Source organism: Notolepis coatsorum, assembly GCF_963971535.1.
Source record: "Notolepis coatsorum genome assembly, chromosome: 10".
In the NCBI taxonomy this organism is placed as follows: Eukaryota; Metazoa; Chordata; class Actinopteri; order Aulopiformes; family Paralepididae; genus Notolepis; species Notolepis coatsorum.
In genome coordinates, this window is record NC_140174.1 from 20136912 (window position 1) to 20149159 (window position 12248).

At 46.5% G+C, this 12248-nt stretch overlaps 1 protein-coding gene across 1 annotated transcript in view; it reads left to right on the forward strand.

Moving 5' to 3' along the window:
- Nucleotides 1-8821, forward strand: part of LOC311236060 (uncharacterized protein) — a 46242-nt gene extending 37421 nt beyond the window's left edge. The window contains exons 15-17 of the mRNA XM_084323650.1: nucleotides 4667-4739; nucleotides 5181-5344; nucleotides 8608-8821. Coding sequence (XP_084179776.1) covers nucleotides 4667-4739; nucleotides 5181-5344; nucleotides 8608-8769 — 399 coding nt within the window. The 3' untranslated portion in view covers nucleotides 8770-8821. The remainder of the gene's footprint in view (nucleotides 1-4666; nucleotides 4740-5180; nucleotides 5345-8607) is intronic.
- Nucleotides 8822-12248: the final 3427 nt, after the last annotated feature.

The following is a 12248-nucleotide window of genomic DNA, read 5'->3' on the forward strand; positions in this document are numbered from 1 at the left end:
GGCACAATTGTTTTTCAACACAGGTTCCCTTTTATACGTTTCAGCTGGGACAGTGGCGCTGTGGCTTGCTTGGCGCTGCCCACGGTGCTGAACTAAACAGCAGAGAGGCAATTGAAAAATCGAATTTCTCTCTATCTTAAGAACTTTCACTTATACAAAAACAGACTGAACGGATATATATAACAGCGGACTGAGAGCAGGGGACACAAGATAAGATGGTCAAGAAGGACAGTAGCGTGGTTGGGGTGGAGCTGGACTCTAGCGAGGGTTGCGGAGAGGAGGAACCTTGCTAAGCTCCAGGCCATCAGGGAAAACCCCTCCCACCCACTATACACAGACTTGGCTGACAGGAGGAGCATGTTATAGGCTCACACTACCTAAATGCAGCACTGAACGGCACAGGAAGTCCTTCATTCCGACAGCCATCAGACTATACAATGCATCACTGTGCCTCACTGCATCAAATCAAATCAAATCAAATTTATTTATAAGGCCCGACAACACACGTTAATGTCCCCATGGGCCGTACAGGTCTTCTTTAAACAAGTCAAGAAGAAAACATAACAATAAGTCAAGAACAGAACAAGAACACCATAAGGTCCAAACATTTTTAGATGAATGCAAATAAATGTGGAGGAGAGAAACCTTAGAAGGGCCATTCAAGGGGGGATCTCCCTTCTTAGATGTTGGTGATAGTAGTGTTGCAGACGGACAGTTGGTAAGCATGCACTCATGTGTGTAGTGAAACACAGATGAGTGCATGCAATAGCAACTGAACATTTTGAAAGATTAAAGATAGAGCTAATAGCGATAGCAACTGAACATTTTGAAAGATTAAAGATAGAGCTGATAGCGGATCTATTTGAGGCACAGGGGCGGCGCAAAGAGGGTCACGTCCTCCCCGTCTTAGTCACGGGACATTCAACACTCCGGTCATTGCTCAGGGACAGCCGGAGACAGGGAGATAGGGGGCGGCGCAGAGAGGGTCGCGAACTCCCCGACATCATCGCAGGACATCCGGCACTCCGGTCACCACTACGAGACCTCCGGAGACAGGGGGGCACGCAGAGGGGGTCGCAACCTCCCGGCCTTCATCACGGGACGTCCGACACTCCGGTCAGCACTCCAGGACAGCAAGTCATAGGGGGACAGGGAGACGGGACAGGCGTTAGACAGCTCATGAGATTGTAGTGGGCGGACATAGCAATAGATACAAGTGGTAAGCATATATGTGAATGGAGTAGATATATGAAGTAAGCGTATTATGTGAATAGAATAGAAGTACTTAACCCAGCAATGAAACCGCGTTGACTGTTAATCTGTTAACAGTCTGTTAATACTGTTAATCAGTTGACAGGACCACGGACAGACGACGGTGAATAACTGATCCAAGGCCTCGGAGGTGCATGTAGAGCAGTCACTACAATCTTGGCCAAGACCCCGAGGCATCCATCACCTTAGTCAGCGCCAGGAGACGGGCACTCAGAGAGATAGGGGGAGGGAGGGGGGGGAGGGAAGGGGGGGGGGGAGGGGGGGGGGAAAGGGGGGGGGGGGGGAGAGTTAGAGAGTTGCCATGTTTGTGGTGCTGCAAAAGAGCAGACATGTAGTACCCTGTAGTGCCATGTAGTACCATGTAGTACCACGTAGTGCCATGTAGTACCCTGTAGTACCCCGTAGTGCCATGTAGTACCCTGTAGTACCCTGTAGTGCCATGTAGTACCCTGTAGTGCCCCGTAGTACCATGTAGTACCACTGTAGTATCACTGAGCACAGAGTGACAATTACCATCTTCCTGGACTCTTACTTTTTAAACAGCACTGTGCATTATTACACCTACTGTAGACTTCAGTATATTTTTACTGTATTTATTTATTGTATCTTTTATTCTATTTTTATTCTATTTCATTTTATTCTATTCTTAGGCCATTTGTTTTGTTATTCTTATTTGTGACTTGTTCTGTCTAAATGTTTAATGTTGAGTGATTTGCAGTGTCAAATTTCCCTCAGGATAATACATTTCTATTCTATTCTATATCTTTGAAAAGTCTCCATTTATTCAACACTTCTGAATTCACTGACAAACTGAACTGAACTGACAAAAATAAGGTGCATAAAAAACAAACAAAATTCCTCCACAGGCTACTCACCATCATAAGTAGAGAGGCAAGCGGTGTTTGGGGACAGAGTGAAATCTTCTTAAAACACTGCCCCTCCACTCATTCCTGAACTTTTTTGTTAAGTCCTTCTCAAATGCCAACTGAATTAAATTGGCCTTAGTTGCGTCGATGAAGCATACTAAGGCGATGTTCTGTAAAGACGTTCTTGAGGGTAGAAAACGAATTCTCACAGAGTGCCGTGCTAGCTTCAATAGTGTTGTTGTTGACATCAGTGCCCACTAGGGCTGTCCCCGACTAAGGATTTGGATAGTTTTTTTTACCAGGGTGGGCACAGCTGACTCAGTGGGCGGGCCCGGCCCCCTAATGCCCGCCCATGGCGCCGGGACTGCCCCCACGTGACCCGCCCCCCCCCCCCCCCCCCCCCCCTCGCTTCCTCAATTTATACGCATGGAATTATTGACTGAATGAATGAATGAATGAATGAATGAATGAATGAATGAATGAAAACTTTATTTAACAGATTGCAGAATGGGTACAATACAGTACGGCTCAATACACACAATTGTTAAGGGGATGCAGACCTGAGAAAGACGTTTGTCTTGTTTACATCAGGGTCCCCCATTTTCAATTCATATAGAACGACTACGCCGTAACAAATCATTAAAAAAAGATACCGTTAACTGGAATATGTTGTGCCTTTACACATATGTTGGATTATGTAATTGGTTTGTCATGACAAACAAATAAAAAAAATCGCGATTTACCCGCTGGCTACAACAACACACAGTGACTGCATGTAGTCACTGTGTGTTGATGTTGTAGCCACCTCCTCAGAGGCAGGAAGACTAAGCTCCCCCTTAAGCTCCAGGAGAGAGGGGAGAGGCTGAAAACCCGCAGTTCTTGCCCGACTGATGGAGCCGAATCCCCGGATCCGATTTGTCTGATGAATACCCCCAAAACATGGAGGTCCCGAATGCATGGCCGTAACAAATCATTAAAAAAAGATACCGTTAACTGGAATATGTTGTGCCTTTACACATATGTTGGATTATGTAATTGGTTTGTCATGACAAACAAATAAAATATCGCATCGCCGGCTGTCTCTGGCTTGCTCCAGCGGACACCAGAGCTCAGCCCGCGGCGAGAATGTGCTGCCACGAGCGGCATCGCTGAGCTCTGGCTCTGACTACATGCAGTCACTGAGTGTTGTTGTAGCCAGCGGGTAAATCGCGATTTTTTTCTTATTTGTTTGTCATGACAAACCAATTACACAATCCAACATATGTGTAAAGGCACATCATATTCCAGTTAATGGTATATTTTTTTTAATGATTTGTTACGGCGTAGTCGTTCTATATGAATTGAAAATGGGGGACCCTGATGTAAACAAGACAAACGTCTTTCTCAGGTCTGCATCCCCTTAAATCTGTTAAATAAAGTTTTCATTCATTCAGTCAATACTTCCATGCGTATAAATTGAGGAAGTGAGCGAGTCCGCGGCCGCTCGTTCTGCCGCGCGCGGCAGCGGCAGAGCGGTGGATAGGGGGGGCGGGTCACGTGGGGGTTGCGGCCAATCAGAGGGACCCGGAAACCGAATTCCGTTGCGGAAAGGATACACGCTCCCCGGTCCCGCCCGCTCCCGAAAGCTCCCGAACAAAAAAAGGGTCCTATTTTCCCCGCTGAAATAAAGGTCCCATGTTCCCCGGGTCCTATGTTCCCCGGTAGCTATAAAGGCTCGCCAAATGCTGAAATAAAGGTCCTATGTTCCCTGGGTCCTATGTTTCCCGGTAGCGATAAAGGCTCGCCACCCCAGCGCACGTACCGGCAGTAATCTACAGCAGTGGTTTTTAACCAGTGGTAAAATACCATAAAAGATAGCCACTTATACTATTCTGAGTAGATAATTCATCTGTATCGCAACAGAGTCACGGATCTGGTCGGGGCAGGTAGCATTATGTCTGGAAAAATTTTATGAAATAAACAAATGTGAATTAAAGAATTTTAAAAGAAAGTTTAGCATATTAAATCATTTTATACGCTTATAGCCTTTTTCATGCTTATTTGAGAAGGGTCCAGCGGGGAACATAGGACCCGGGGAACATAGGACCCGGGGAACATAGGACCATTTTTTAGTCGTGAAGTGTACGTTTGAGAACACTACTGTAATGACAGAGAAATGAAGCAAGCTGACATGGTCGGCCCTCACACAACTCTGTCGCTTTTTCGGGAGCCGCAACGGGAGTGGGGAACATAGGACCCGGGGAACATAGAACCCTTTTTATCTCGAGCGGGGAACATAGAACCAGGGGAACATAGAACCCGGGGAATATAGACATGCTCCCCAGTACAGTACAGCTCAATACACACAATTGTTAAGGGGATGCAGACCAGAGAAAGACTTTCGTCTTGTTTACATCAGGGTCCCCCATTTTCAATTCATCATAACATATATGACATACACGACATACAGATAGACAGTACTGCTACATCTATACATTTATGACATACCAGATTTGCAAATCCGCTCACCATTTGTTTTGCTTCTGAAGGAGGAGAGCGCCACGCCTACCTCTGACGCTTGGACCAAACTGACCATGTACCTGTCCTCCATTACAGACAAAGGTATAGGTGCACACGCTTACAGGGGGGCTGTAGGTTTATCTACCTACTGTAGTGGCGCTTACTGTCTTCTTCAGAGTCAAACAAGAAGATGGATACCAATTTCCTCTCTGTGCGTTCAGTAGAAAGCTATCCGGCTGCAAGCTAGCTTAGCACAAATTAATGGAGCCGGATATGGATCAGATAGCCTAGCAGTTAGTCTAGCAGTTAGCCTAGCAGTTAACACCCCTCTGGTTATGGATCACTAGCCTAGCTTCAAACTCCATTATTTGTAAGCTAGGCTAGCTTGCAGCCGGATAGCTTTCCACAGAACGCACGGCGAGGAAACTGTTATCCATCTTCTTGTCTGTCTCTGGAGAAGACTGTAAATGCATTTCGCGTAATGTTGGTGTGTTGCTTTAAATCCATGACGTGCTTTTACTTTCTTCTTTTGACTTTATTTAGATAGCAAAGTCAACATCACTCAGGAGATCTCCATCGATGACTTATTGGGCGACGTGGACCGCGAGGCGTACTACCGCTACAACGGATCCCTGACCACACCCTCCTGCAACGAGGCCGTCGTGTGGACCGTCTTTAAAAACCCAATCAAGGTGGACCAGAACCTGGTAGGTAGAATTTAGGGTCCTGCTGGCGCTCCAGATGTGACCTTTCACACCATTTCAAATGGAAATGGCATTGCCATCTTGGTAGGCAAATGGGTAATCAAGACTGTAGATACTATATCTGTCCATATCCCTGACCTACTCTTACTAGTTACGCTGCTGGTCAGTTGACTTACTACCATAGTGTCTTTATACAGTACTTGTATCTCTTTACATATTAATACTATAACTCTGTACATCAATGGTGCATTTATATAGCAGCTTTTATCCAAAGCATTTGTTCCTTACATTCACCCATTCACTCACAAGAACACACACCGACGGTGGAGGCAACCATGCAATGTGCCAACCTGCTCATTGGGAGCAATTAGGGGTTAAGTGTCTTGCTCAAGGCACACTGCCCTGGAGGAGCGGGAATTGAACCGGGAACCTCCGGATTATCAAGTAGATTACTGCTCCACCTCTGGGCCACTGTCGCCCCTACATGCATCTGATTAGCACTATTACTCTGTAATTTATTTTAGATCCAGTTTAATCACATGTACATTACTATTGCACTTTATTGATACATTTGCACTCTGGTTAGATGCCACTTACATTTACTTTTAGTCATTAAGCTGACTCTTTATAGTATATAGTATGAGGATATAGCTTACCAATAACGATATAGTATAAGGAGGTAGCTTACCAATAGGGCCTTAAAAATGAACAAATACCAGTGTTTGTTGCACTTCTCCATCAGCGAGGACCAACCAACCTTCTCATAAAGGACACAGTGATCAGTGTGGTATCCATTAGGAATGAGTCTGAGGGCAGAGTGATGGACAGAGTCCAAGGATGTAAGGGTTGAAGCCGCATGTCTGACACCACCAGAGTCCAGGGCCCTCATTCATCAACGTGTTCTACGCACAGATTTGTGCTTACCCTGTGCGTACGATCATTTCTAAGCAAAGAGTGGGATTCATCAATTTCAACTTGAACTTGACTTCGTGCTTATATTTACGCACAGCTCGGACCATGCGTACCTGGCGCCCAGTGGTAGAATATATTATTACAACAAGGAAATGAGCTTCCGTGCATAATAACACTGGATGTTCTGTACGAACCGTAGTTCATTATAGTTCATTGTAAAATAGCAACAGTAGTGTAATTATGGTCAAAACCCTATAAATAGCATTTGGAATAATAGATCTTTCTCTCAGAATGAATGCAGCATGGTTTATATAGCGTTATCGGAATATACGGGGTGTAGGCTACTGACTGACTGCGCTCCGCGTAGCTTGATTGATTGATTGATTGAAAAGTTTATTAACAGATTGCAGAATGGGTACAGTACAGTACAGTACAGCTCAGTACATACAATTGTTAATTGGGGATGCAGACCAGAGAAAGACTTTCGTCTTGTTTACATCAGGGTCCCCCATTTTCAATTCATCATACATCATAAAGCTCAACTCGTTATTATTTTGCGCAGACCGCAGAAACACGGGAACGTTTTGATTATATTTAAAAGGCTTTACGTTAAACGAAACAAGTGGAATTTCGAAGCTGTAAGCAGAATACAAGTCATATGAATATAGTGTTCTTCCCCCTTTTTACTGTATAAGAAAGAATAGAAAACGCATTGCAATGACACCAGATAGTGGACAGACTATGTATATGATGGGATTCAAGTTCATGTATTGAAAGGCAGGCTACATCATACATGCAGTGAGATTCATTGTTCTTGTATATGCTCTCGTATTATTGTTTATATAGGCTACCCAATACTGACATCAAAATAGATTGTAGTATGCCTCTAGAAATCATATGCAGCAGGTAGAAAATTGACGGGAGATCCATCGCGATTTGGAATAAAATTGAGGAGAACTTTAATCCCTGGGTATTAATCAAACAACACAGGAAAAGGCAGTCATATTCCAGCGCGGTCTTTATTAGCCGACAACAAAATAGATGCCTCTAAAAATCATATAGCCAATTGAACACAACTAATAAAGGCATTCATATTACAGCACGGTTATAATGACACACAACCAACGCCAAACAGTGGTCAACGAACGGTCTTTATTAGTATTTTGAGCTGTCCAGGCAGAATTGCAGCAATGGTCTTAGGGAGCCGTTGATATCTGACATCACCGTTTACAAGTCCGCCTTTTATTTATCCCATAATACGCGATAGGACTGTCTTCTTGGTTCGACAGCAGTGAACAATCTCCGTGAAGTTTCTCAGAGTTCCGCTCGGGTCAGTCCATTATTTCACATCCCATGGGGGGTGTTTCCTCACTTTCATGACCATATATGGATAATCATGCACGAGCATTGACGGTAGAACAAAGTGGTATTCATCAACACGGAGGAGCATAGAGCCTGCGTACGCACGTGTGATGAATCCCGACTTCCCTGTGCGTACACTGGTTCTACATTCCGTGCTTACGTGTGGAAATAGAACATGTTCTACGCACACATTGATGAATGAGGGCCCAGGACTGATGAGGAAACTATTCCTGCTGGTTCCCTTTCAGTACTGGAAGACAATTTTTTGTTGCAATTTGGAGGTAAGGTTGTCTACATGGAATTTAAATGTACATTTCTCATCGAGCCACACACAAAGATATTTATATTCAGTGACTCGATGCTAGAACCAATTACGACTCGGGAGGTAGAGCATTTATCTGGCAATCTAGAGGTTCCATGTTCGATTCCCGGGCAGCGTGTCAGAAGTGTCCTTTAGCAAAACACTTAACCACAACAGGAAGTGCCTTGAACACAACGCTGTGCCCGGCTGAAACGAGGTGGCTAGACCCCCAGACACAAGTGGCCTGACTGGAACTATAGTTCACATATTCTTACTTTATTTATTTTGAAATTAACTTTCTGTTTTCTGCTGTAAAGTGTACCTTCCGTCATGTGGACACCATCGTTGTGTTGACTTTACTTCACTATCGTTTAGTTAAGTATTTACTTTGAACTGCTAGACGTGACTCATGATGAACACCGCTGCACCTCCTGAGATGAAGGCCCTGACATGTGGCGGTGTTTATGACCTGAGATGAAGGTGATGACATGCGGCAGTGTTTATGACCTGAGGCTGAGATGAAGGCGAATGATGATGGGAAGTGTTCGTCTGTGTGACCTAGGATTACGATGACGGCGCAGAAATGCAGCGCATCCACATTCTTCACAAAGCACAAAAGGTTGATTTGATTGGCATCGTTTTTGAACCGTTACCTCAAAAGATAAGCGCTGCCTTTGTCCCCCTCCTCCAGATGCAGCTGTTCCCGCGCCATGCGGGGTATGAGGACGCCTATCGGCCCGCACAGCTGCTGCACGGCAGGAAGGTGTTCACCACCGTCACCGTCTCCTCTGGAGCGCCGAGACACACGGCATTCCTCTGGCTGATGACCTGTTTCTGCACCTTGTACATCTAGTTTGGTTTGTCTGGAAGCACGTTTAGAGCGGAGGGGGGGGGGGGGGTTGTGTGGAAGCACGTTTAGAGGGGGGAGGGTGTTTGTCCGGAAGCATGTTTAGAGGGGGGAGGGGGTTAATTTTCAAAAGTATTTCCCAGCCTCTGGTCGGCAGTTTTGCAGAGCGCCGTTTCCTTAAAAGTCTCCTACTGCACTTTTAAAAAACTACTTTCAATGATCATGACTATTTATTCTAATTATTGGCAGATGGACGGGTATGATGAAACTTTCCATCAGAAGGGAGATTTCTAACTGGGTGATGGCAGAACATCCTGCATGAGCACCCAATCTTCTGGTGCTTGTTGGGACTTCTTGTGAAAAAAAATTTTCCCAATATCCTCAGGAAAAACAAAGTACTGATGTCCACAAAGTGGTCCATTGTCATGTAGAATGTCCAGCTTCATGTAGAAGGTCCACTTGGCTTGTGTTTTTAAAAAGGCATAGCGATATATAGGCTACTGCATCGTTAATCATTTAGCTCTCTGCTGTTCATGGCACCAAAAGTCTGATAATGCAGAAGAAACATGTTCATGTTTTGTGGGATGAGATGGTGTGTATATTGGGCACAGAAAGACGTATACATGCTGTGTAATAAATAATATATACATCAATGTTTTGGGAATTTTCCATGTAACTGTTAAAATCATTAAATACTAATTATTATTGGATGAGTGTTTGATTAAATGTAATTTGAGACTGTTGGCCTCACTGTGAAGAAAGGGGAGGGGGCTAGCCCTGTTAGCCTCACTGAAGAAAGGGGGGGGGGCTAGCCCTGTTAGCCTCACTGAAGAAGGGGGGGGTAGCCCTGTTTGCCTCACTGAAGAAAGGGGGGGGGCTAGCCCTGTTAGCCTCACTGAAGAAAGGGGGGGGGGCTAGCCCTGTAGCTTCACTGTGGAGACAGGGGAGAGCTAGCCCTGTTAGCTTCACTGTGGAGACTGGGGAGAGCTAGCCCTGTTAGCTTCACTGTGGAGACAGGGGAGAGCTAGCCCTGTTAGCTTCACTGTGGAGACAGGGGAGAGCTAGCCCTGTTAGCTTCACTGTGGAGACGGGGGGAGAGCTAGCCCTGTTAGCTTTACTGAAGAAAGGGGGGGGCTAGCTCTGTTAGCCTCACTGAAGAAAGGGGGGGCTAGCCCTGTTAGCTTCACTGAAGAAAGGGGGGGGCTAGCCCTGTTAGCCTCACTGAAGAAAGGGGGGGGCTAGCTCTGTTAGCCTCACTGAAGAAAGGGGGGGGGGCTAGCCCTGTTAGCTTCACTGAAGAAAGGGGGGGGCTAGCCCTGTTAGCCTCACTGAAGAAAGGGGGGGGCTAGCCCTGTTAGCTTCACTGAAGAAATGGGGGGCTAGCCCTGTTAGCCTCACTGAAGAAAGGGGGGGGGCTAGCTCTGTTAGCCTCACTGAAGAAAGGGGGGGGGGGCTAGCCCTGTTAGCTTCACTGAAGAAAGGGGGGGGCTAGCCCTGTTAGCCTCACTGAAGAAAGGGGGGGGGGGGGGCTAGCCCGGTTAGCTTCACTGTGGAGACTGGGGAGAGCTAGCCCTGTCAGCTTCACTGTGGAGACAAGGGAGAGCTAGCCCTGTTAGCCTCACTGTGGAGATGGGGGGAGAGCTAGCCCCGTTAGCTTCACTGTGGAGAGGGGGGATGGGGGGGGGAGCTAGTCCTGTTAGCCTCACTGTTGATGGATTCTGTCCGAAAGACACTCGTGTGCATGAACCAAGGCAACATTGTTGAATTCGGAAGCATGGTGCATTGTTGATGATTTTGGTGATTGGTTAAAACCAGGACATATTAAGTCTTACAGATATTTTGGATAAAATAGATTCCTTTTATTGTTCCCATGGGGAAATTCGGGCTCCATAGCAGCATGGGGGACGTACAGGTATGGGCAGGGTAATAGCAGCATGGGGGAGGGGAGGTACAGGTATGGGCAGGGTAATAGCAGCATGGGGGAGGGGAGGTACAGGTATGGGCAGGGTAATGGCAGCATGGGGGAGGGGAGGTACAGGTATGGGCAGGGTAATAGCAGCATGGGGGAGGGGAGGTACAGGTATGGGCAGGGTAATAGCAGCATGGGGGAGGGGAGGTACAGGTATGGGCAGGGTAATAACAGCATGGGGGAGGGGAGGTACAGGTATGGGCAGGGTAATAGCAGCATGGGGGAGGGGGAGTACAGGTATGGGCAGGGTAATAGCAGCATAGGGGGGGGGTCCATCAACCTGGACCCCCTGCAATTTGCATACCACCCCAACAGGTCCACGGAGGACGCCATAGCCCATGTGCTGCACACAGCAGCATCACACCTGGACAAGAGGCAGGGGAACTATGTGAGAATGCTGTTCATCGACTACAGCTCAGCATTCAATACCATAGTCCCCTCCAAACTCATAGCCAAGCTCAGGGACCTGGGCTTGAACTATGACCTCTGCCAGTGGGTCTTGGACTTCCTGACGGGCAGACCCCAGGTGGTGAGAGCAGGCAACTGCACCTCCTCATCCATCACTCTCAACATAGGGGCCCCCCAGGGCTATGTTCTGAGTCCCCTCCTATACTCCCTGTACACACATGACTGTGTGGCACAGCGGAACAACAACACAATCATCAAATTTGCTGACGACACAGTAGTGGTGGGCCTGATCTCTGCAAACGACGAGAGGGCCTACCTGGAAGAGGTCAAGGTCCTAGCGGGATAGTGTCAAGAGAACAGCCTCTCCCTGAACGTCAGCAAAACAAAGGAGATGATTGTGGACTTTAGGAGGTCGGGGGTCAGGGACTACAGCCCCCTCAGCATCGACGGGGCACCGGTTGAGAGAGTTAACAGTTTTAAGTACCTCGGAGTCCACATATCCGAGGACTTGACATGGACCACACACATTGACAGTGTTGTGAAGAAGGCACGGCAAGGCTTCCCACTCTCCAGAACATTTACAACAAGCGGTGCATGGGTAAGGCTAAGAGAATTATCAAAGACTCCAGCCACCCAAAGAACTGCCTCTTTGAACTGCTGCAGTCAGGCAAGCGATACCGGAGTCTCATGGCAAGCACAGAAAGACTCAGAAGAAGCTTCTATCCCCAGGCCATCAGGATGCTCAATGAACAATAACACTATGTAACAACCATCAAATGCACTCACAGCACACACATCCACACGCACACACTCACTTTAAACAAACAACTCACTGCAGCACCCACTTTACACACTTTAGAACACCTAAACACACTTTATATTTATTGGTAAAGAATTTGCACTACAACCCATACCTCATTACACCTTACTGTAAATTGTACCTCATCCCATTTCTCCTTTGCACTATATAGTATATTATATATTAGTATATTGTATAGTATATTGTATGGTAGCTCAGTTACTTCTACTCTGCATTGAACATTGTACATATGTACATACTGAACACTTGTGTCTACGTACGTGACTTCTATTTTATACTGCTATACTT